The sequence below is a fragment of the Corvus cornix genome, chromosome 7 (assembly GCF_000738735.6).
Source record: "Corvus cornix cornix isolate S_Up_H32 chromosome 7, ASM73873v5, whole genome shotgun sequence".
In the NCBI taxonomy this organism is placed as follows: Eukaryota; Metazoa; Chordata; class Aves; order Passeriformes; family Corvidae; genus Corvus; species Corvus cornix.
In genome coordinates, this window is record NC_046337.1 from 27436632 (window position 1) to 27459829 (window position 23198).

The following is a 23198-nucleotide window of genomic DNA, read 5'->3' on the forward strand; positions in this document are numbered from 1 at the left end:
GCAAAATTTGCCAGTCTGTATGTAGAAACAGGAAGAAAAAAGCTGGTGTTCTTTGTAGCATTTTAATGAATATTGAAATCCGGTGATCAGTGAGTGAGTGTAGTTCTGAACATAGCTGAGGCAGACTTTCCAACTCAAAAGACATCTACATTTTAGAAATCTGGTTTCTGAGTGTTAATCATCAAAATACTACTGCCCATGCTGCTTTTTTGATTCCTTCCTGTCTAGGGTTCTAATCATAACTGAACAATCTACAACAGATGTTTTGTGTAACAAGAAAAAGTTGTCTTTGCTAGTGACCTGAATAGAAACAGGTTCTTAATCTTTATGTAAATTTTCACAATACCTATCAACATTATAAAATGATTTGTTTCCATACAATTAGATTAAACAGTTAACGTTTACCTTGCCTGTTACTGTGTAGGTAGGGGGGCATAGCTGGCAGCTGTCTGGGGGTGTGGTGTGGCGCATCAGTGCAATTTCACTGATTTGCATGTGCCATAAGGCACATCCATAATCAGCGCCCTCGCTGCTGCAAGGGTGAGTGGAGTAGGGCAGGAAAAGAAAGCTTCTTAACCTTGTTTATAGGAAATTTGTAACGTGGCCTTTCTGCTTTTACAGTTCTATAGATCTTGTGATGATTGATTTGGGTTTTGGTTTTTTTTTTTTGGTAAAAGGAAAAGGAGTAACCACTTCAAATTTGCACAGGGATTCTTAGCAGAAGCTTGTCTGTCAGCAGCGCACAGAAATATTCAGGAACTCCTGGAGTTGCCTTTTGCTCTCTAAGCAAAATCTTACACTTACAAAAGGTGAATTTTATTTAAAAGACTATATACGGGTTAATTTTGTTTTTAATATGAAAAATATTTAATTTTTTCATGTAAGTATTTTTGTTTGTATGTACTTAGCTGTGCATGGTGTCTTGCCTAGCTACATAAGGTAAGAGTGAAAGGAGGGAGTGCAATGTTGGTCTCCAGTGGACTGAGACGGGTATGTCTGCTGTGTATCTGTAACTTCCAGGGAAATGAGTTAGCAAAAGCTTAGACAGTTTGGTATCAAGAGGAGTGTGTAGCATGTCAAAAGTATGTCCATTTTATGTGTTTATTGTAGGAATACCTGTCAGTTACAGATAAATTTTTGAAGGTATTACACTGTTTCTAACTGGCTTCATTAGATAACTCCAGCCATTGGATCAGCAGAGTAGCAAACCAGCTAAGGCAGAATTCCTTTGGCAGACCATGGTTCAGGTAAAATTAATCTACAAGCATATAAATTAAATGCATGTTTCTCTTGGGGACACTTCCATATTCCATAGCCCAAGAATATAAACCGGTTCAGTTCAAACAATGCTGTGGATGTCAAGAGGTCAGTTTGTTCTGCAGGTGAGATGTATCATCAGATACTTTACATAAGGCAAAAAGAAAATGGAAAAAGCTCTATACCATGGTGTTTGTGTGTGTTTATCCAGTTGGTTGATGCTGTGGTGCAGTGTTGTTCAAATTCTGTCATGCATTTATGCCTTTGGATGGTCATGCACAGTTTGGCTATACATGCCTGGCTTGCAGTAACAGGGAAAGCTGATGCTTCTTCCAAGTTACCGCTTTGTGCCAAAACCTAGAAGATAAACCTTTTTAAAATATATTTCTGAGAACATTTTAGAAGTTACCATGATTCTAGAAATGATTTGGCTTTCATTATCTCCCATAAGACAGGTGAGAGGTGACCAACTGGCATGGCTGAGATCCTGCACCAGATCTTTTGAGTAGAGGTAGATCTAGAAGGAATGGAGTATTACATTTTGGCAAGGTTCCTGTTGTCTTGCAGGTTTGAGTCAAACACAGATGCTAGGAAGGACTTAACAGTGATTGTGCAAGTTACACAAGACAGAAGGAAATTCTTGTATTTACCTTATTCCAATTGTCTTAAACAAAGCACAAACTTAAAGCTTTCCAGTTTCACTGTTTTTGATAAACTCAGTGATACCTGCATGCTCAAAGTACCTGTGATCAAAGTTAAACATCTACTGCTGTCAAATTAGCAACAGAGAGGAAAGGAGAATAATTGGGTTTTAGCTTCATTTGGCTGTTACATGAGGGGACTACACACAATGCTTGAACAGTCTGGGATTTTCATGGTATTTTTTCCATCTGTTTTTTGCACTTACTGTTGTTTCATAGTGGAATGTAAATTTGATAATAAAACATGTATAACATGGAATTTTTCAGTATATTGCTGATCTGCTGTGGTTTGTTCCAGATGTCATCTTCTCTACTATAGTTTGTTCTATAACAAACCTAAAATCAGGCCTTTGTGTGGCTAAAATTTATGGTGATTATTATACTGTACACCAGCTTAGTGAGTTGGTATCTGCAGAAGTGGCTTTAGAAGCCACTACATTTATTTAGCATTTCAGTGTTGAGCATCACTTTAAATGCATCTGTTCATATTTTCTGGTACTTGGGGGTTTTTGTGCGTGGGTGGTGCTTTGGGGTTTTTTCCTCCCCTCTTTTAGAGCAGCTTGTGTGTTCCTGTAGCATTACAGTGTTAGCACTGCAGTGTGGTCTACCACCACCACGGTTGTGTTTTGTACCATCTCGGTAGCTGATGTTAGGTGAGCCCTATAGATCTGTGACAAAACGGGGGTAGACACTGAGAGTTCTCTGTGCGTGCTCACCACGGGAGGCAATACAAAATGTTTTAAGGAGCTGGGTACTCACCTAGTGACTTCTCCGGTGCTTAGAACTAAGACTCAAAGATGAGCAAGGTAAGTGAACACAGGGCAACTGCACATCTTGAAACATGAAGCTGTACCAGAGCAACTGATTTTCACTGTTGAGACTACTCGATGTAGAGGATATCTGATATCCAGGTCACAGATACATCCTGCTGAGGATGCTGGATAACAAGTGCTTGACTTTATCTTGAGGCGTACCAAGCCACTACAAATGAATGACTTTAAGTGATGAGGACAAGTAACAAAACACACTGATGTGGGCTGATTATATCCTATAAAATTTACAGCACTCTCCCGTTTATTTTGCAAAATAGGCTTTATAATGGTTGTCTTCTGAAAGTTGCCTTGTAAAGATACCTTATGAAAGCAATAGCAATGTGACACAGCTGATAAGGCCACTGAGTGTACTTTAGCCAGCAAACCACAGATCTGAGAGAGATCAGCTAAATAAATCAGAGATAAATCAGAGACCAGCTCAGAGATGCTCTGAAGTGTTACACATATTAACACAAATTTCTTAGGGCTTTTTCTCCTCAGTTGTATTTTCAATTAAAAATATCTGCTCTTTTGGTAAGAGTAGACACTTGAAAGTCTGTTGTGTTTGATCAAATTCTGAGTGAAACCAGCCAATTCCAGGCTGCTGCAGCGCTCCCATTCAGTTGACAGGGAAGATGAGCCTCTTCCTCAGTGTGAAACTGGGCTGTGGCATCTGCTTCTTTGCATCCCGCTCACAAGATTTTCTGCTCACTTCTTGATTTACCGCTGTCAGGATAGTGAGAACATCTTCCCCTCTGCAAAGACATGAGTACAGTTTGTATTACAGGCAGTTAACATCAGCAAAATAACAACATTTTCACTATCTTAATATATACCAGAGCTAACAGCTCCAGTTTTTAATAAGCTTCAGCACTTCCCCGAGTTGCTTTGAACAGTCCACATGGTGTTGCTCTGTCCTACATTACTGTTTGCACTCTGAGTGAGCATTCCCACTCCCTATCATCTACCTCTGCATCTACATCAAGTCCCTGTCAACCAGAAGGAAAATTGAGGTGTTGCCAAAAATAAGCTTATGGAAACATAAGTACCGAGGACAGCTGTATTCCAGGTGCTGGCACAGTGCCTGTATGTACCAGGTTCCCTCCCTGGGACTTCTGTAGGAGACGTAATCCTGCAGGGTCGCCATGCCCAGGAGGAAGTCTGCCTCTGCGGGGATGCACTCGAGCTGAAACCTCGCATCTCGCTCTACAGAAGAATCTTGCTCTCCAGAATCTGTTTCGATGGTCACACCTTTATGGAAAGCATCACCTTGGCAGGCCTGAATAAAAAAAACTTTCGGTTTTCCAGCAAGTGAGTTGCAATTCTGTACAGTGAAAGAAGTGGTCAGTTCCCGGATAGGTACTTCCTGCCCATCAACACCATATATAATGCCTTTTTTCCCATGAGACAGGATACAGCAAACAAAACAGTCCTTGTCTTCATGGTCTTCATTCCGGAAGTTGTTCACAGTCTTTCGGATTTCTTCTGCAGTGAGGTCTCTATATTCTTCTACTCTAAAATGAAGCTTGCTAAAGACATTCCTCAGAGCCTCTGGAAAGCAAACAGAAGGGAAATAGGAGACATTTCATGATATGAAAGTCAGACTCTGCAATTGCAGATTGCATTTCTAGACATAACTGGTCATCTGCTACACAACTACATCCATGCAGTTATATTCCTAGTCCGAAAATACTATAGTAGTCTGATCACTGATCATGTGTCTACTGAGTTCCCTTAACTGTCATTAAAAGGCTTTCTTGCCATTGTGCCTCTGTCTGGAAAGCATGCACAACTATTAAGAAAGCTGTATCTCTTTTCCCCACTCACTTTACAGCTAGTCCCTTCATCTCTCAGAAGGTGTTGGACAGTGCAGTTGCTTTACCCAAGAGGAGAGCACAACTGATTTGGGTGGTACCCATGTCACAGGAGGAGAAACCTTGTGCTCTGACTTGAACTAAAGGTGTAGTTCAGTTCAGTGAGGGAAGACCCATTGTTGGATTTTATCTCTTGGCACAGACACTGCAAATACACTGATCTGAGAGACCCTAGGACCCACCGTGAGCTCTGCTGCTGTACAACAGCCTGCTAAAATCAGGGCCCCTGAGTGCCAGCATTGTCCCTTTTTTTAAGTTGGATGTTAAACAATGCCCATGTCTGGTTCAGCAGCAGACGCTTCCAATTCTGCATATTTTAGAATTAGCATGCACGAGGCTGATGCAAAGCAAGCCTAGCTCGTAAAGTCCAGGCTCAGGGTGCTGGTTAAGGTTGCAGTAATCTCATTAGAACTCCAAATGCTAGTGAATTGTTCAGTGTTGGGCACTAAAAACTTGATGAGTTGATTAGGGTGTGTCAGCATGGTAAATGGCTGACTGAGCCACTACGACAAAAGTATCCTAGAAAGGGAAGATTGAAATTTAGACCTTTAGGAAGAGAAGCAAGGTTTCTATTTTTAAAGATTCACAAACTCATCTTAACATTCACTGTACCTGCATCCACGTCTGTACCATTCCGATCCTTCATGTGTTTGTGTTCCAGCACTCCTTCCCTAGCTTTTGCAAAATTGTGATTATTCAGGATCAGGCACACTCCACAGGGTCGGCTGGTCATTTTGTAAGCTTCAAGCAGCTGAAAAGAAAGACTCCTGGTGAAACTCCTGTGCTGTCCTCCTGGGGCTCCTCAGCCGTTGGGAGTGGCACAGCAGGGTACACAGCCAGATGGCCTCCTGTCCAGGCAGCTCTCCCTGAACAGTTTTGCTCCCAGGGCCTGGCAGTGCCCTGCCCCACTGCCTTTGGCAGTCTATGCAGGACAGCACCCTGCTGGACAACCAAAGTCAGGCTCAGCCCACACAGGGTGCTCTGTTCACTCTCATCTCCATGCCAAGCCAGCTGCCTAATTCCTGGTACCATAAACTCAGCCTACCTTGCTACCCCCGCCTTGTAGATGTTTCTGAAGTACAACACTGCAGCAGCTGTGCTGGTGACAAAGCTTCAGAATAAAGGATGCAGAGTTGTGCATTTTTCTTTTTCTAGACAGTGCTTTTAACAGCTGGTCTTAGAACAACTGTTCACTTCATGGACAGGTGAGCTCTTCTAAGACAAAATGATGATGTTTCTAAGAAATAAACTAACTTACCTGGGAAGAATCATTAAAATTGCCAGGAAGATAGGGTGCTACAGATGACACCAGATGCCCCCCAGAGCTTCCTGTACTGCCCCTCTCTTCCTGTGTGACGAGCATCTCTTCTTGGCCTGCAAAGCATTCATGATTACTCCTGTACAATAACTACACAACACCTCGACAATAACTATGGGGAAGAGGCTGTTTTGTTCTGTTACCAAATAGGTTTAATCCATCTTCAATTCTGCTCCACAGGCTGATGTTAATTTTTTCACAGAGACTCTTCAGCATACTTAGGTTGTCTTTTCCCAGAAGGCCCTTCTTTTCCATCTCAGTGAGAATGTCGAGCATTGTCTGGGTAATCAGAAAGGCAGTTTGCTCTTAGTGCACCTCCATGCTGCCATTGGGAGTGAAGTTGCAGCACATGCACCTAAGCTTTAATGTACTGACAGCATATGCGACCCACAGAGTCAATCCAGCTGACTGAGCCAGTGAATCCTAGTTCAGCAAAACCTACAAATACTGTTAAGTACCAACATCTCAAAACATACTCATTTCCTTTCTGTAGCTCAGAGGTGCCAAGATCTAATTACAATCTAACCCAGGACACCTAACAGCGGTCATACAGGAATATATTACAACATTTTTAATGATTGCTTTCATTCAACTTTCAGTGGCTATCTTGTGCACTTAACTGAAACACAAGAATCACTGCAGTGACCATATTAAGCACTGGCAAAAAGGGTATAACCTCATGGTGGTGTGGAGATCACTCTGAAGCAAAAGGGGACCCGAGGGACAGAAACTCATCAAAGAGTGAGTAGCAGAGCACAGTGGTCACCCCAAGAATTTACTAGAAGAGCTATCACAGTCTCCACTCTAAGAAAAGAAGGAAAATCCTCAAAACTTTTATTAGACAGAACAAAGTACCCAGGAGTCAGAACTGCAGGCTGGGACAGCATAAAAGCACTGGATCTCCTGCAAGGCTACTTGTAAATTCCAAGCTCATTTGCCTTAACCTTGAGAAGGATCTGTTGCTTAGGTCTGTATTTTCTGCATTAAAAATAAAAAGAAAATCATAAAATAATACCCACAGTGGGTGACTTTCTGTATTTGATAATGACTTAGAAAGAAGAAAAAAAATAGTCTGTTGGGCAAGATAAGTGAACGTGCTCATCAGTTTTTTGTTGATTAAAGCCACTGAGTAGCCTGACCCCCATGGGGTGCTTGGATGTGATGGCCTCAGTCCCTGGCACGGCTGGCTATGACACAGCTGCAAAAGCTGTGCCCAACACCAGCCCAAACAAGTCCCATATGCACGCAGGGGCACCCTTTTTCTTGTGTTTTCACCGTAAGAGTGATGCCATAAAGAAGAGTGACACTCATTCCCCCATGAGTAACCCAACAGCCTCTGTGGATTATAGTAATAATTTTTAAAAAGTATTAAAAGAGATGCTTACAGTCTCACGGGTTAGCTTGCTTTTTGGTAAATCTTTGACCAAAAGTAACTTGAAAGACATCAGCTCATCTTCGGTGATATCTTCAGACAGCTGAAAGAGCAAGTATCTAGAGAAAGAAGTGGAGGGGGCTGTTTCATCGTGTTTCCGAGCACAATTTAACTCCGTACTACTGCACTGCCCCTTTCGTCTACTGTCCCCCCAGCTCATATTCCCCCTTTTTTTCCGTTTTAGATAGAGGACACAAGTCCCAGGACAGCCTGAAGTCAAACCCTTTTCAGCAGCAATTAAACAGATCTCAGTTCTCCTGCAGAAAGCCACGCCGAAGCTCTGGGGAGCTGCGAGCACAGCCCCGTGTCCTCCCTCCTGTCGGGCTGCAATCGCGCCTCTCCGTAGGGCCTGTTCCCACTTTCTCTTGGAAGCCGCTTGTGCGCTTCCAGCGCTGAGCCTCGTTCAGGGGAGGTGACGGAATGAGGCGGGCAGCCGGTCCCGCAGCGCCGCCCGGGCCGGCCCAGCCCGGCGCCCTCACTCACCTGAGGGGCGGCACCCGCGCCCTGCCCGGCACCCGCAGCTCCCTCTCCACCTGCTCCCGGCTGGAGCCCAGGTGGGCAACCAGGAGGTCGATCCGCCCGATGCGGTAGAGCAGCTCCCTGAGGAAGGCCAGGTTCCCCGCCTCCAGCACGCCCTTCTCCTGCAGCGCTTCGAACAAGTCGTGCGGGCTCCGAGCGGCTTCCAGCCTCCTCCTGGGGACGTGCTCCCGGCTGAGGAACTTGAGCGCCGCCAGCTCGGCCTCGCTCAGCTCGTAGCTGACCGCCAGCAGCAGGGGCAGCTCCATGGCCGCGCCGCAGCCGCGCAGCACGGAGGGCGCTCCCGCCGCCACCGGAGGCGGGGCCCGACCCGGGGCGGTGCTTCCCTCTGGACTGAACTTCCGGAGGCCCGTGGGGCGTCGTCCGTGTCGGGGCCTGTCTGCTCCCCTTTCCGACTGCTTTTGAGCTCGTTCTTGAGCAAACCGAATCTGCTAGTGCGGATGCAAAGGTCTCCATCTGCCCAGGCTTTTCCTGCAGTCGCCTCTCGCCGCTTCCCAGGCACTCACAAACCACTGCTACTTTAATTCAAGGAGAAGGAAGCTTTTATAATACCACTAATTCGCCTTCCTCCTTGCGAGCCTTCTGGGCTGCTGTCAGAAAAGGCAGCACACTCCCTGCCGGCGTTCGGCCCCTAACAGCCACCAGCCATGGAATACAGCTCCCTTCCCACCCGTCCCACAGCTGCTGAAGACAGTTCTACCAACGGGAGCAGGCACTGCGCCATGGCATAGGGCCCTGGGATGCTGCACCACCTCCCCGACACCTTCTGGTGCAGCACTATGGATAGATGGTATTTCACAATAGCAGGGGAGAGATTTTACCAACTGGAACTTCGTCCTTCTGGAAACGAACCTTAACACCTTAATGCTCACTTTGAACCAGAGAGTGACCCTCAGCGTATCCATACTCTCCAATAAAGAGCCAGTGTTCTTGCTAAGCACTGATTTGAAACCAGCATCTCTTCCTTCCTGAAAAATCCAGTAAAAACCAGTTTAACAAAATACTAAATAGAAATCTGTACATTTTTATCACAGAAATGCCTTATCAATGTTCAAAACCCAGTGCAAGATACTTGGTTACTACATGCATGGCAAGTTGGGTCAAAGGTGGAAGGAATCCAAAGACCAAGGCACTTTTCAACAGGCTATAAGCTGACATGTCCCCAAGACATGTTAGATCTTCCTAGCAAAGAGACTGAAGGAGGTACGGATCCATCTTTGCACTCACATACCTGGACCAATCAGGCCTAAATGCAAAGTGGCTACACATACAAAACTGACGTAGAAGACTTAGGCCAAGCTCAGAAGACATGTCCAGGATAACATTCCGCCTAGCTAGGAATGTATGGTTGGCATCCACAAGAGTCAGCCACATTTGGGGCCTGGGGAGTTCCAGTGGCTGTCAATAACAGAACAGAATGACAAGCAAAGGCACACTTACAGAAAGCACACACAGAAATTAATATCTGGGAATTCCCAAAGTTTTCACTTATATTTTTTAGCACATTGCAAAGGAGTCATTGCAGATCAAACATGCCATTCTCTGTTCATAACTTGAAATATCTCTAGTTGAAAAGAGGCAGATTTGAATAATTTCTGAGAGAATGTGCCCATGTTATTTAGGGGTCAGAATAAAAAAGCTGACCAGCAAGGGCTGAACACTCAACACCTCTGGAGAAAAATGTAGCACTAGACACCCTGCTGTACAGCATAATACCCTTAATGGCATGTATTTTGTTTCCACCTCTCCCTGGTCTTCAAATTACCTGCAGGAGATCTTAAGAGATTACAGAAACAGCCAGCCAACAGAATCTAAACTCATCAGCACCTGAATTTGCACTGCTTTGAGAACTGAGCAAACCCTCACATAGGTGGTGGGAATACTCAGGTGGTGGGAATACTCGCCCAACGGGAGAAGGTGGCAGCCAGCTGAACACAGGCAGGCTCCTCACACATGCTGCCAGCCCATCCCAAGAGCAGCACATTTACAAATCATCCTAAAACCATTTGGGTGGAGAGAATGACAAACTTCCCACAGGAGGTGGGCATAAAGAGTTCTTGGTGAAACTGCTGTTAAAGTGAAAGAATAAGTAGCAAAATGTGAGTGACTGGGCAAGGATTCATGCCACTGGACAATATTATTTCTTCTTCTTCAGCTAACAGTCCTCCCCAACTCTTTTAAGTGTTTTCCTTTTCATATAGCATCACTCTGATCTTGCCTGCTTTCAGTTTAAGTCTGCAGGACTTGAACTCACCAACTTTTCCTTCCTACCAGACTTCAGCCTCCATTTTGTGGTGGCAGTGCTCCTGCTGTCTGAAGACAAAACAGAATTAAGTGCCAGGTTTGTTGTAACTGGATTTGGCCTCCCAGCCATGAGCTGGGAGGAAAGAAAAGGCAAAGTAAAAAACAAAGCTGAGGGCCTTCTGAGAGAAAAAGTGATTGCCCCTCACCATTCTCTAGGTTGTACTACAGAGAAAAAAAGAGTCAGGAAATTGCAGAACCAACTTCCTTCTTACCAGTCAGCTCTGGGGGGGGGGGGAGACAAATCCGTGCAAAAACCTACCAGCCACACTTTTCTCGGAACTGCAAAACTCAAAGTGTGTTTTTTCCTTCCCTGACTACTGCCTGACCTACATATAAAGTCACAGTATGGCTGTTTTCTGCAGTTCTTTATTTGATGGGGTTGTCTCTTCCTCCCAGTAGGCCTGTATCAGCAAGTGATAATGCTAACTAATGAAGGTGGCTGGATTTTAATAGGAAGAACAAAATACCAACTCAATTTAATCACAGTATGTGACTGATTAGCACCCCCTATAGACCCCCCCTTCCCCCCCACGTTCCCCCCCCAGTGGAGGATATCCCAGAGGAGAAGGACAAAAAACATACCATCTCAGAGAAGAAGAGATCATAAAGAAAGTCCAATTTACCTCAACACCAGGGAGATTGGAGGGTGACCTTAGTTTTAGAGAAGACATTTGCACCTGTGAGTCACCAAGTACCCCAAAACAATTAACAAGGAATAATGTCTTCCTGAGCAAGCCAGACCAGCATGGAGGGTGTGGATGCATGGCTCACCCCCATCCAACATAAAAGTATAAAACCTGGACAACTGATAAAATATTTAATCTTTGAAAAGAGCAATGAGCTTGAGCTAGCTTCTACCCACGTTCCACCGTGACTGGGGATGTCCAGTGTCATGATGGTGAGCACACACCTATGTAGTCGTCTCACCCTACTAAATCAAAATCCCATGTAACACCAAATATACCAAGTAAGTAAATTTGATATCCAATTCCTCCTCATATAGAATACCTGAAAGAACTTGGTTTGAGTGTATTGAACTCTGACAGAGAAATACGAGAAACAGACATGCTATAGATTCACAACTTCACTTCTGGAGCAGCTGCCACCTTCCAGCAAGTTTCTCCTAGAGGAAGCAGTTACTGAATGGCCTTACTGGCATCAGCTGCCATTATCATGTTCTGAACTTATTCTTTCCTACCATCTCTCAGCTGCTGTTGAAGGGATATCAATCTGCTACCCCTCAGGGTGGCTGCCAACAAACACTCCAACAAGAGCAAAATGCTCTGCTGAGGTAAAAGTGTTTGTCATACTGATTGTCCCTCCCAAGAAAGGAACACACTGCAAACTGAGGTGATATAAAAACAAAGAGAATTTATTGTTACAGAAACAAGATTACAGAGCTTCCTTCCAGTATTCCACAGTCATTCATGACACTGTGCCCTGAGAGCTCTGAGAAATAACAAACTTCTAAGAACCTTTACTATTGAAAAACGTATACAGCTGGGCTGCTTATTCAAGTAAGTGACTGACATAAACCAAACCAAATATTTAGAAGAAAACAACCAAACTAACATAATCATGGGGCTTTGGTCCTTCTGGAGCAGGATGTTATTTTCCATGAACAGTTATAGCTTCCAAAGACAGACAATTATTCACCTCTGGGTAAGGCAGTTACCACCTTACACATGCTGCCTGGGAATGGATCCAACATTCTGAATCTGTTCTTTTTTTTTCAGATTTCAGGGACTTAAAACATCTCAGACACAAGTGGGACTTCACTGACATTTTCAGTAACTCTTACAATAGTACTTGAAAGTGCTTTCTCACTTGAAGCCTAGACTGAACATACTCCACTGCTTCTGCAGGACAAAAAGTCAGATGATCTGTAGTTTTCCACAGCCTTACCCAACAGCTACAGATCCAGATGTGGGAAGACTGATTCAATATGGAAGTTGGAAAATTTAGGTCCCATGCCTCCTTAAAGGACTGGGGCTACTACGTAGATCCAGATAATTTCTCATGTAAATTCTCTTCCCTGTCGAAGCCCACTCCAGATGTCTTTCCTAACGAACTGTATTCTTAGTTGTCTACTTTTCGTTGTGGAATTTCAAAGATCAGTTGCTTCAGTAGTGTTGATGTTATCTTTGGCATCTGCTTACATCCTTCTAATTCTTTTCCTGCCACTTCGTTGTTCACTTCTGTCAGGATGGCTGTGAAATCCACGCCGCTTGAACAAAAATGAAGAGAATTTACATTGAAACACATGGTACTGCAGCTCAGCCAAGAAGGTGAGCTGCGTTTGCTCCAATAAAGCAGTATCCCAGGGAAGGCTGGTACCTTCCCTCACCCTATTGCCACTGAAATTGCACATTCCATTGAATAACCACAGAATTCAGTGTGTTTTGGGGAAGTAAAAGCAACCTCCATGTAGCATTGCTTTGGTTACAGCCAGAAGAGGTCACTAAGATGAAACAGAGACAAACCTATACATTCTCCATGTCTTCTTCTGGACACCATGAGAAAGTGGTATCTGAAGGGAAATTCTGTTTTCTAAATGAAGTTTATGAGGGGATGGGTTGGAGGCAATAATGAAAGTTATGACTATGGAACACTGGGGTTTTTTGTCTGTGTAATCCCTCAACAAATTCATCTCTCATCAGGTGTCATTTATCAGTCAAAAAATGTTCAAAACCACAAATATACACACTTGTTTACGTGTAATGCTGCAGCATTACAACCCTGGTTGTCACAGGAAAACCAGGGGAATATATACTTTATATTATATACTTTAATTATGCTTTATAATATATACTTTAGTTATACTTTGGCTCATCTTTAGAAGACTAACAATGCCCAATTTCAAAAGAAATACTGTTCTCCACTGTCCTGCAGGTGAAAAGCATTAACTGCACAAATGCAAAACACTGTGTTTCAGCACAGCATGCTTAAGTATGCACATCTGCAATACCCCAAATGTACAAGAATTAAAAATAATACTTACAGTGGGCAAAGCAACTTCATCTTCTCACAGAGGGATTGAATGTAAACACTGCCAGTCCTACGACTGCGGAAGGACAAATAGTCCTCCACTGTAGCCATGCCAATCAGAATATCAGCCTTATCAGGAATGGAAGTTGAAGGAGTAGCATCCACCTCAAGATGTCCAGAAGAGTCTGGTTCTACTGTAACAGATGGATGACCTAGAGAGCCTTGGCAAGCCTGGATGATAAACACCTTGGGTTTGCCAGCAAGAGAAGGACAATTAGTTCCAGTGAAGCAGGAGACTAAATCTTCGATATTTACACACACATCATCAACGCCTTTGATTTTGTCTTTTTCACCATGGGACAAAATGAAGCAAACAAAACAGTCCATATTTCTATGATCTTTTTTGCTGTATTCTTTAACTGTGTCTTTTAGTTTTTTTCCTTCAAGATCCATGTACTCAACTGTCTCAAACTGAAGCCACTTAAAGACCTCCTTCACAGCCTCTGGGGAAAAAAATCAGAAGGAATTTGTTAAACATACACAGTGACAAGGAAGATGCTGAAACATCAGTGTCTGTGTGGTAGATCAGATATTAGCAAAGTGTTCAGATTCCACCAATAAACTCACCTGACTGGCTCTTAGCCTGCCAAATCCTGTTAGAAAAACCCAAATGCCTAATTTGCCTGGTTTTATTTTTTTTAAACACAACTGGGTTAAGTATCATGCTATCTAAAACAAAAACAGGTTTTAGATTATATGTTGTATCAGTACAAATTAGTGAAGTTTACTGTGTTAAAGCAAGCTTTAACTATGCATTGCATAGTGGTCTCAGATGCCTAAGAACAACACTTGGCAAGTTAAAGAAGTAGCACCTCTTTAGAATGACAAATTCTATCACTTTTAAATGAAGTAGGTCCCTAATTCTGTGAGAATGATCAATGCAGCAAGAAGGAAGTCAGAATAATCTGCTCACAAATGCCATGAAGACTTTCTCAGCAAATGGTGGGCTAATTATTGTAAGGGCAGAGAGAAAGTACCAGGGGAGAAAGCAGCCTATAAATGGGCTGGATGGAGTTAAAGTATCTGTGACATGTCCTTTCATTAATCTGATTTTACTTTTCTGCTCTTGTTTATCTTAAAAGTAACTTGCAGGAAGACAGGCTTCAAGGAAAATTACAGAGCATTTATTTGAGCATTAAAGAGAATTTGAGGACTTAAAAATACTTTTCTATAATAGCTAAGAATTAAAAGCAGTCGAAAACGTGAAATGTGGAATAATAATCACTTTTTCACTACTTGTACATATAACCATGTTTTTAAGACCATGTTTTTTTCCTAGAACAAAAAGTAGATCCTTCTTTAAGCCATCAGCTAAATGTTGGAAGTGGCATATTTCCAATTGCTACAGTGACTGTCACTCCAGTCCCTGGAGGCCAACGAGTACCATGGACATGATTCTTCTTCACAGCAAAGATTAGATAATTGTTTTGGAGAATTATCAGAGAAAAAACCCATACCAGTAATTGGATTTAAAAAGTACTTACCTCCATCTTGCAATGTTCCCTCTCTATTGTAACGTGGATTTTTAAAAATGTGGTTGTTAAGAATCAAACAGTAACCATGGGGGTTATTTTTCATCTTATATATTTTCCCATACTGCAGAAACAAAAAAAAAGCAGGTAGGAAAGCAGAGCCAAACATTCAAAAGAGAAATACACTATATACAGATTGCTGGTCCATCATAATCCAAGCACCAAAAAAAATCACACAGGCCAAGAAACAAGAAAGGAAAAGCCTAAGGATACAATCTAGCTACAGAGGAGAGGAATCTGTATTGTCTCCCTGAACCTCTGTTCCTCTCTCTCTCTTCGGTCAGGATATGATTTTGACATGGGACAAAGGATCCAGCAACACAAATTTTTATGTGCATAGGAAAAGTTCCTGCACCCCACCATTCCCTCTGAGGGTCCTTGTGCGATTCCGGTGAGGTAGCGGGTTCTGCTGTTCCCTTCCCATCTGTCCGGGAGTATCCTGGCCAGGACTTTAATGGCCCAGTGTCCATTACTGTTAGGATTGGTTTTCTTCACTCAGCTGTTCATTCAGTTCTTGCTTAAAAGGTTGCTGACAACCACAAAGAAGGCTTGGTCTTGTTTGGAAAACAGGAATTGTTCCAAGGCCTACATACAGAGCCAGAACCCCTCCCTCTTGGCTGTTTCACCTGCTTAGTGTTATGAATTTATGCTCCCTCTCCCAGGAGTTGAATAAATACTTTAAGGGTAATCTTGAGGTATTTCTCACCGGGTGTGGTGCCTCCCCCTCTGCTCTTTGCTCCTCTGGATGCGCAGACACAGACACAGGATAGCGGACTTCTTCCCTAGAATAATTTTCTAAGAAGAAGATAAAACATTTTAGAACTGAAAGGATAAATCTTCCACTGTGCATATTTCACCACTCAAAAACCCAAAACAAGGAGTGAGGTGGAGGGGGTTTTCACCCCAGTGAGACACCAGCATTTTGTAGAGCTGGGCCAAACATTGCTCCAGTTTCACAGACTACTGGTTAATTATAGAAGCCGTGCAGGGCTGTGCTCCATTGCTTCTCTGCTCTTTTACTGGTAGTAAGATACAGATAATAAAAGGTTGAATGTGAGTAGTCATCCCAGGCAAGCCATTCACCAGCATCTCCACTCTGGGATATATAAGTGAAAGAAGAGACCCATTTTTGTACAATAGTACAAAATGCTGGTCCATTTACTCTAAGGATACTGTCTCTTCTCCAGAGAACTTTACTGTGTGGTGGATGCACCAAGGATGCAAAATACCAGCATAATGAAAGATCTCCTCAAAGCACTTATTTGCATACAGCTTTCTGAAAAAAAAGTGAAGAAATCGTCAAATTCCTCTAACCAAGGAAACAAAATCACAATACCCATTTTACAAGTTACAAAAATGTGTTTAAATGAAATTTAATTGTCAGGGCAACAAGATCTACACAACATGCTTTTTTCCTACTTATCAAGAGGACAAAATAATAACGGTACTACTGGAAAGCCACTCCCTTATCACAGGACGTGGTTACACTAGCCCGCCTTGGCAATTATCTTCTGCTCTTTTAGAGACACCAGCAGAGGTCAGCAGCACAAAGATATAGAGGGGAAACTAGCTGGCAGCTCTGCAGGGTACTGCATGGGCTGTATAAATGTATCTGAGGCAACACACGTCCTGAGTCATTCAGAAAAAAGTTGTTGCTGACTGAGAAATCCTGTTTCCCAAAGAAACACCCAGCTGTGGTGCCAGAAGGCACCACCTCAGCTCCAATAGCACAGATATACTGAAGTCCTTGAAATTTCCCATCTGGTTACAGAAAGCTACACTTTTAGCCAAGTGCCTGGTTTTCAGGGACTTTCCTTTGACTGAGAGCAAAGGGGCTGGCTAACAGAAGATAATGCTGACAACCTCCCAACACAAGTTTCCCCAAGTCAGCTGTCACTTCCAGTCTCTTACAGTGACTTGGAGGTTGTGCTGGTCCAAAACCAGCACTGCACTTTTTCCTGAACAGATAAATTGCATTTAAGCCAAAAAGAAGGGAGAAGAAGACCATTTACAAGGCACAGAACATATTTCAAGGATAGATACAAGAATCCATGATGGGATATGAAGTAGCAGAAAACTTCAGAAACCACAGTTCTCCAGAGCCGTTCTGCCTATCCTAGGATACCACAGATGCCAAATCAAGGCATCACCATCAGGTCTCTCTCTTATTGCTGGACTTCTAAGCTGCCAAGGATGGAGCCATAAAGACCACAAAAGACCCCAGCTCTGTTCTTAAACAGCAAATGAAATAAATTTACCTTTTCTTTTTTCTTCATAGGCATCAATTTTTTTCTTTAAGTCAGCTCTAAATCCCTGTAATATATCTTTCAGCATTGTCAGGTTATCTTCTTTAATTATCCCATTTATTTCCATTTCCAGAAAGACCTGCAACATTGACTGGTAAAACAAAAACACATAACCCAAACTCATCCAGTGACCTTTGATAACTGCAGTATCAGGCACCTCTGCAACAGGGCAGAAGACAACATCCTCATTCCCAGAGAGTGACCAGCTAAAGACCAATTACTTCTTCCTCCAAACCTCATTAAAGCAAGGGTCAAGATGCAATGCAACTGAATAAACACATCATCACTAAGGTTAAAGCAGGACAATTAGAAACTGCCTATAACTAGGCTATCCTGCTCTGTTTCAGCAGTAGAAAGCACTGATGAGGATAACATGACATCCTGTTGTGCTTTGTGTTCTGATGAAGTGATGTTAAGTCCTTTAGCTATGCCATTTCGCATTTTCTATTACAGAAAGGCTGTTCAGCACTAATTTTGTTTATTAAAGCTCAATTGTCCACCAAGTTGGAGGTAAATCTGCTAATTTTCCTGTAGGTGCCACAATACAAATAGGACTTTTAAGGAAAGTCCTTAATAATACCAAGCATTTTTATAACACTGCTCATTACTTACAAATATTAAACTCACTCACCCAACTTCTTAATACTTTTGGGGAAAAGTTAACAATATGTTCATTACAATAAAGAAGAAAATTTACCCATTGACACACAAAAATATGTGGTTGAACTACATTAGAACTCAATTTTCTATCTCCAAAACATTGTTTTTTCTTTAGCAAACATCGCTCTTCTTAGGTATAGCACATGTCTTATAAAAACATTTGTCTTATAAATGCCAAGCAAAGATTAAAGGAAGAGTGTGATGGATTTTGCAAGAAGACAAGATTAAGGGAACAGGTGGTGGAGAGAAAATAGAATCAGAAGAGCAAAAAAGACAGAGAGACAATGAAAAAAATAAGGGTCCATTCTTTCACACAGCAGCTAACATCACAATTCTCTCAAATCAGATTTTCGTGACTGCAGACTGCTTTCTCTTTCCTCCCTTCTTACAAGAACTAAAGGACTCTGAACTAGCCTTGCAAAAAACTTCTCAAGATCACTTTTCATACAGCATTTTCCTGGAGCTTGTTCTTTGGTAATTGTTTTTGGAGCAGGAACTTCACACTTCTGACATCTTCTGGAGTCAAGTCCTCTGCAATTCCATATAGCAGTTGCCTGACAATAAAGAACAGAGAGTGTCACTGTTGTACCAAGAACGACACAGTCCAGGCTCGGGTTCAAAGGCCAGAAGTGGCTGTATTTAATTATATAAATCAGCTTATATAGCTTTGTTCACAAGAGTGGCGTAACACCATTGGGTGCTTGACCATCTGCCTCCCAGAGCGATTGGCTGAATGGCATAACACCCATTTCCAAAATATTTTTCCCAGTGTGGAAAACAAAGACACAAACAGCCTGCACCTGCAGTATAGTTTACAAAACCTTAAACCATTTTCCCAGCCAGTTAGCATGAGAAAGGAGACTTTCCACAGGTGGCTGTAAAAAATAGGAAAATCTCTCTGCCAGCCCTTTTAGCATCTACAAGAGACACCTTCAAGAAAGCTATAAGAAGTAAACACCACAATTAAACACTTGAACTGCAAAATGTAAAACTCAGAATGGCAGGAATTTGTGTGTAATAAATGGAGTTACACATGCATTCTGCATGCTTCTGTTTACCTGTAAGCTGACACCTGTGCCCTGCCCGGGAGCTGCAGCTCTCTCTCCATCTCCTCCCGGCTGGAGCCCAGGTGGGCAGTCAGGAGGTCAATCCGACCGATGCGGTAGAGCAGCTCCTTCAGGAGGGACAGGTTCCCCACTCCGATCATGTCTTTCTCCTGCAGCACTTCGAAGAAGGCCTTGGGCTCCTGGATGGCTTCCAGCTTCCTCCTGGGAACATGTTCCAGGCTGAGGAACTTAAGAGCTGACAGTTCATCTGTGACCAAAGCCTCAGAAACTTCAAAAAGCAGTTTGCGGAAGTCTCTACTCATTTCACATCAGGATTTGGATCTAAACACAAACAGCAGTTGATTTCATGTGTCAGTAAGACTAGTGCATCAACATGATTTATGTAAGAGGTATCACATCATGTAGAATAGCCCAAAATAAACACGTGCTATCAGAAGTACTTCAATAGAGACAGGCTGTCTTGCTACCATAGCTTTGATGCTTAACTCTTTCAGTTCTCTGGACTTGACAAAGAATATTAAAACCTCTGGACTAAGTGACATTACCAGAGAAATGGTAATTTCTCAGAAAGATCATTCTTGCCTCCTATGGTGTGTCTAGACAGTGGGAAGTACCAATGTACAGGATGTACAATCTTGGCAGGCTGCTGCTGGTTTTGTTTGGGTTTGGGTTTTTTTGAAGTTTGATACCATTTGGGAGAAACAGCCACTTGCCCATCTGAAGTATAGACTATGTAATAAATGAGACTGCCAAATTTTACCCCACAACAAAGGTTTTACATCGTAACAACGTTAAGAGTCCACATGAGTATAGCTACTCTAAGCTATCCGGCTTCTCCTTTTTTTTTTTTACTGCTTCGGGTCAGCATACCCAAAGCACCTCTTCCTGTTTTGGTTTATCTGCATCAAGTAAAACTCAGTTCCCAGCTCTCAATTAATTTGTAGTATTAAAAGCAAATACAGATCATGTCAACCCTTTTAAAAAGGTCAGAATTCCTATCAAACTATCTTTGTTTTGCTGAGCATGAAATAGCACTTCCCTTCTCCTCCACTTTCTCCATCAGCTTTAGAAATATTAAACTTGGCTTATGGATTCAACTTTTGAGCACAAGAGAAAGTTAGAAAATACCAAGTGCAAGCCTTCCAAATGACACTTAAAGGACCTGCTTCTGCTGATGTGATCACCCATGGAAACTTTGGTGTTTGTTATAAATTCTTGTCAGGCTGTATTTATACAATACACTTCCACAAGAGTGGAGGCTAACAAGCCCTTAATTTTGCACAGTACACTTCACAACTCCCACAACAAATGCCTCAAAAGGTGCTGGCTCACAAGCCACAACATTCAACAAAAGGTGCTGTCTCACAAGCCACAAAAATCTCCACAAGCTCCCCCCTCCCACAACAAACTTCAAAATGGAATATGGGGTAAAACATTATAGCTGTGCAAGCCAAGAAAAGGAAGAAAGGAAAGCATATCACCAGTCCTTAGAGCCTGTGTTGATGCTGCCTCATGGATAGTCTGGAGATGGAGAAAGACAGACAGAGAAAAGGCAGGGAAAATAGGGGGGAGGGGGTGTGTGCCCTATCCATGCCCTGCTATAGTTAACCTGGAGCATGCCCATTATCTAAATTAGACTTGTGTATTTTGTTCATGCGTGCAACAGCTCACAGGAAGTGAGCTGGGCTGGGGGAACGGAGTACGAGTCTCAGGGCGGAGCAGGGAATTGGCTCAGCACAGTGCTGGCCACTGCCACAGGACCTTCTCCTCTGATCACGCCTTTCCTGTAGCAATACTCAGAATGTTTGAGACCAAAAAGTCAACAGACAAAAGAAAACTTCCTACTGGAAGTTCTACTGGAATACTGTAATCCATTTTACTTACTGCTACTGCAAATGTTTCAATACCAATATGCCAAGGTAGCCCAGCTGACTAACTGGTAACAATAATTAGCAGACATTTGTATTCTGCTCTCCTCCAAGGACCACTCTACAGCAAAGGAGCTTTTTGTGGCATGCCCTTCTTGGTCAGCATTCTGTTGATTAGCAAGAGTTAATGTACAACTGAATCTCAAACCTTTGCATTTCAAACAAACTGATAAAACAGCAAATTGTGTTGTGACACAGCACATACAATTCATGTTCTGCCGCAAAATACTGTTTTCTTTAAATCCATTAAAACCAAACTTTTAAACAGGCAACAATCCATATAATTCAGCCCATATAAACCAGTAGCATGCTTAACCTCACAATTCAGTGATTACCTGACTTTATATTTCTATAACCCCACAGGAAAGAATAATATTTTCTTGGTAGCTAGTTATGAAGTTATGTCTCACATAAATAATGTCTTTCATTTAAGATACAAGGGATATTGCTAATAAAAGCAAATCTTTCTTGTAAAGGGAATTTTCATTTTATTTCTCAAAGGCTGTAAGTTTCAAACCCATCAAATTATTGCAGTTAGAAGAGATGTGCCACCTATATGCTACATTTAAGCCTGTCTGTAATTACAGGGAGCACAATTAAAACAATATTTAACTGCCGTTTTTCTCCCAGTTTACTAACTTAAAAGACACAACTGATACAACAAGTAAAATTAATAATAATAATAATAATAATAATAATAATAGTTTTACATCACTTACATGGGAGGACAGGCTGGAGGAGTGCCAGAACAATCCTGAAAAAAGTGAGACAGCCAGTCTCTAAAGTTCCAGGAAAAGTACTGCCTTTTATATGATACAGTATTGTCACATGACTTACAGGAAGTATGTTACAATGGAATAAAATGTTAATAAAGCAGAAGATTTCACACTTTGATTTTCAGAGAACTGATTATTACAGAACTTGTGAGAAAAAAAATGGTAAACAAGCCATGAAAGTAATCAGGTTTTGTTTTTAAGGCAACACACTAAGCAGCATACCTAGTGCTTTCTAGCAAAGAGCACAGCTCAGCTCTTTTGCTCTCATACATACAAGGACGGTGCAAGATGGCTGAATCAATTATGTCTTTTCATTTAGAATATCTCAGTCCCACTGTCCTGCTGTGTCACCAGATCTTACCCCCTTTCTCCAAAGTCCCTCCCCAACTCACCCTAGCTTATTTTTATCAGGAAGGTATTTCTTAAATTAAAACAAGTTAACTATTAGCACCAAATTCAGCAGTAGCACTCAGTAAATACAGGGAACTCAACAACTAAGCATTTTTCAGAAATTATTTATGTAATATACTACCCCTTTTAGAGGAGAATTTGAACAATAATTAACTTTTTACATCTTCCCTCTCTTTGAAGTAAAGAACTCAGCCTTCGATGAAGAGGTTCCCAGCATGCAAGTTGCTGGTATCTTCCACGCAGCAGGAAACAGAACAGCGCTCAGTATGGCTACCAGACTCTCGAAAGACTCTCAAGGCAGCATTATGAAGAGAGAATTAGGAGAGCCAAAATTGTTAAAATTTTGCAGTGAAAACAGCCATTCATTGATTTCAATCTATCTATCTATCTTTACAAACTCAAAATTATAACATACCCTTTGACAGAATGAGGCGTACAAATTCCTTCCAAAAGACACGCTCTCATAACAGATCAGAAAACCTTGTTTCAGTGGCAGGAATTGTGCCATCATCCAAAGGCTGGGAGCAGCACAGAGGAACACCCCAAGTACTCTTTCATCTTCAGGTCCAAAATGTTTGTCTCCATGTCATTTCAAGTCTCAGCATCTATTTCCCTCCATCATTTCTTCTGTGTTTTACCTGAACCAAGACTTCAGTTGCAGTCTGAAAGACCCAGCATGCCGTGATATGCGCTGTGACAAATAGATAATGGCTTCTCCTCTCATACAGCAGTTTGAAGGACCACCCCTTTTGGCACTATTAGTTTCACTTTTGATTTCTTCCTCTCTCGCCCGTCCTGGAAATGTTCCTCTCCTTTTGTTAAATTAGTCTCCCTAATTTCCCTCGGCTTCCCTGCACTCTGGTTTCCCCCAGAACTGTCTCAGTGACCCAATCTTTTCCTTGTACAGCCTGCCAAAAATTAATCTCTGTAGAAAGGGTGATCTTGAGGAAGAAAAACTGCTGAGGCTCCTGCCTGCTCAGCAGCAACTGTAGTGACTGTGGCCTGCACTGGCATAAGGTGGGAAACACAGCTCCTGCACAAAAAATGACAGGAGGGACAGGATACTAGAAACTTGATTTCCACTTTAAGATCATGACCTTACCAAGATACCAACCCCAGAAGGCTCTTTTTACACTAGTTCCACTTAAATCTGTCTATATAGGGGCTGCACAAGACACAGCCCTTCCTTAATTCTGTAGGTGAAGAGCGCACACATGTGCATGTGTCTGTATGCT

The 23198-nt window shown here is 42.4% G+C and overlaps 2 protein-coding genes across 3 annotated transcripts; both read right to left on the minus strand.

The window, feature by feature from the left end:
* Positions 1 to 641: 641 nt before the first annotated feature.
* Positions 642 to 8246, minus strand: LOC120410336 (caspase-8-like). The gene is made up of 7 exons (XM_039555586.1): positions 7878 to 8246; positions 7348 to 7453; positions 6106 to 6241; positions 5903 to 6018; positions 5257 to 5395; positions 3820 to 4321; positions 642 to 3525 (listed from the first exon to the last, which is right to left on the minus strand). The coding sequence occupies exons 1-7, from the start codon at positions 8177 to 8179 to the stop codon at positions 3390 to 3392; spliced, it is 1437 nt and encodes a 478-aa protein (XP_039411520.1). The 5' UTR covers positions 8180 to 8246; the 3' UTR covers positions 642 to 3389.
* A 3340-nt stretch (positions 8247 to 11586) lies between these two features.
* On the minus strand, positions 11587 to 23047 carry LOC104693779 (caspase-8). 2 transcript variants are annotated; one of them, XM_010406602.4, is made up of 8 exons: positions 22379 to 23047; positions 18840 to 19169; positions 18230 to 18335; positions 17074 to 17212; positions 15522 to 15610; positions 14768 to 14879; positions 13237 to 13726; positions 11587 to 12462 (listed from the first exon to the last, which is right to left on the minus strand). In XM_010406602.4, exons 2-8 carry the CDS (start codon positions 19148 to 19150, stop codon positions 12315 to 12317), a joined length of 1395 nt encoding a protein of 464 aa, XP_010404904.1. In that variant the 5' UTR covers positions 19151 to 19169; positions 22379 to 23047; the 3' UTR covers positions 11587 to 12314. The 2 variants fall into 2 exon arrangements, with proteins under 2 accessions (XP_010404904.1, XP_039410712.1); XM_039554778.1 differs by lacking the exon at positions 22379 to 23047 and adding an exon at positions 21496 to 21775.
* Between the last annotated feature and the right edge of the window lie 151 nt (positions 23048 to 23198).

Bases quoted from the DNA above. Each gene is read 5' to 3' on its own strand.
- LOC120410336 (XM_039555586.1), bottom strand. From the start codon at position 8,179: ATGGAGCTGCCCCTGCTGCTGGCGGTCAGCTACGAGCTGAGCGAGGCC. The intron at 7,454-7,877 runs GTGAGTGAGGGC...TTCTTTCTCTAG, and splicing joins GCGCGGGTGCCGCCCCTCAG to ATACTTGCTCTTTCAGCTGT. The intron at 3,526-3,819 runs GTACTTATGTTT...ATGTCTTTGCAG, and splicing joins CTGGAATACAGCTGTCCTCG to AGGGGAAGATGTTCTCACTA.
- LOC104693779 (XM_010406602.4), bottom strand. From the start codon at position 19,150: ATGAGTAGAGACTTCCGCAAACTGCTTTTTGAAGTTTCTGAGGCTTTG. The intron at 17,213-18,229 runs GTATGAAAAGTG...TTGTTTTACCAG, and splicing joins ACAAGCTCCAGGAAAATGCT to TCAATGTTGCAGGTCTTTCT. The intron at 13,727-14,767 runs GTAAGTACTTTT...TTTTTTCCCCAG, and splicing joins GGGAACATTGCAAGATGGAG to AGGCTGTGAAGGAGGTCTTT.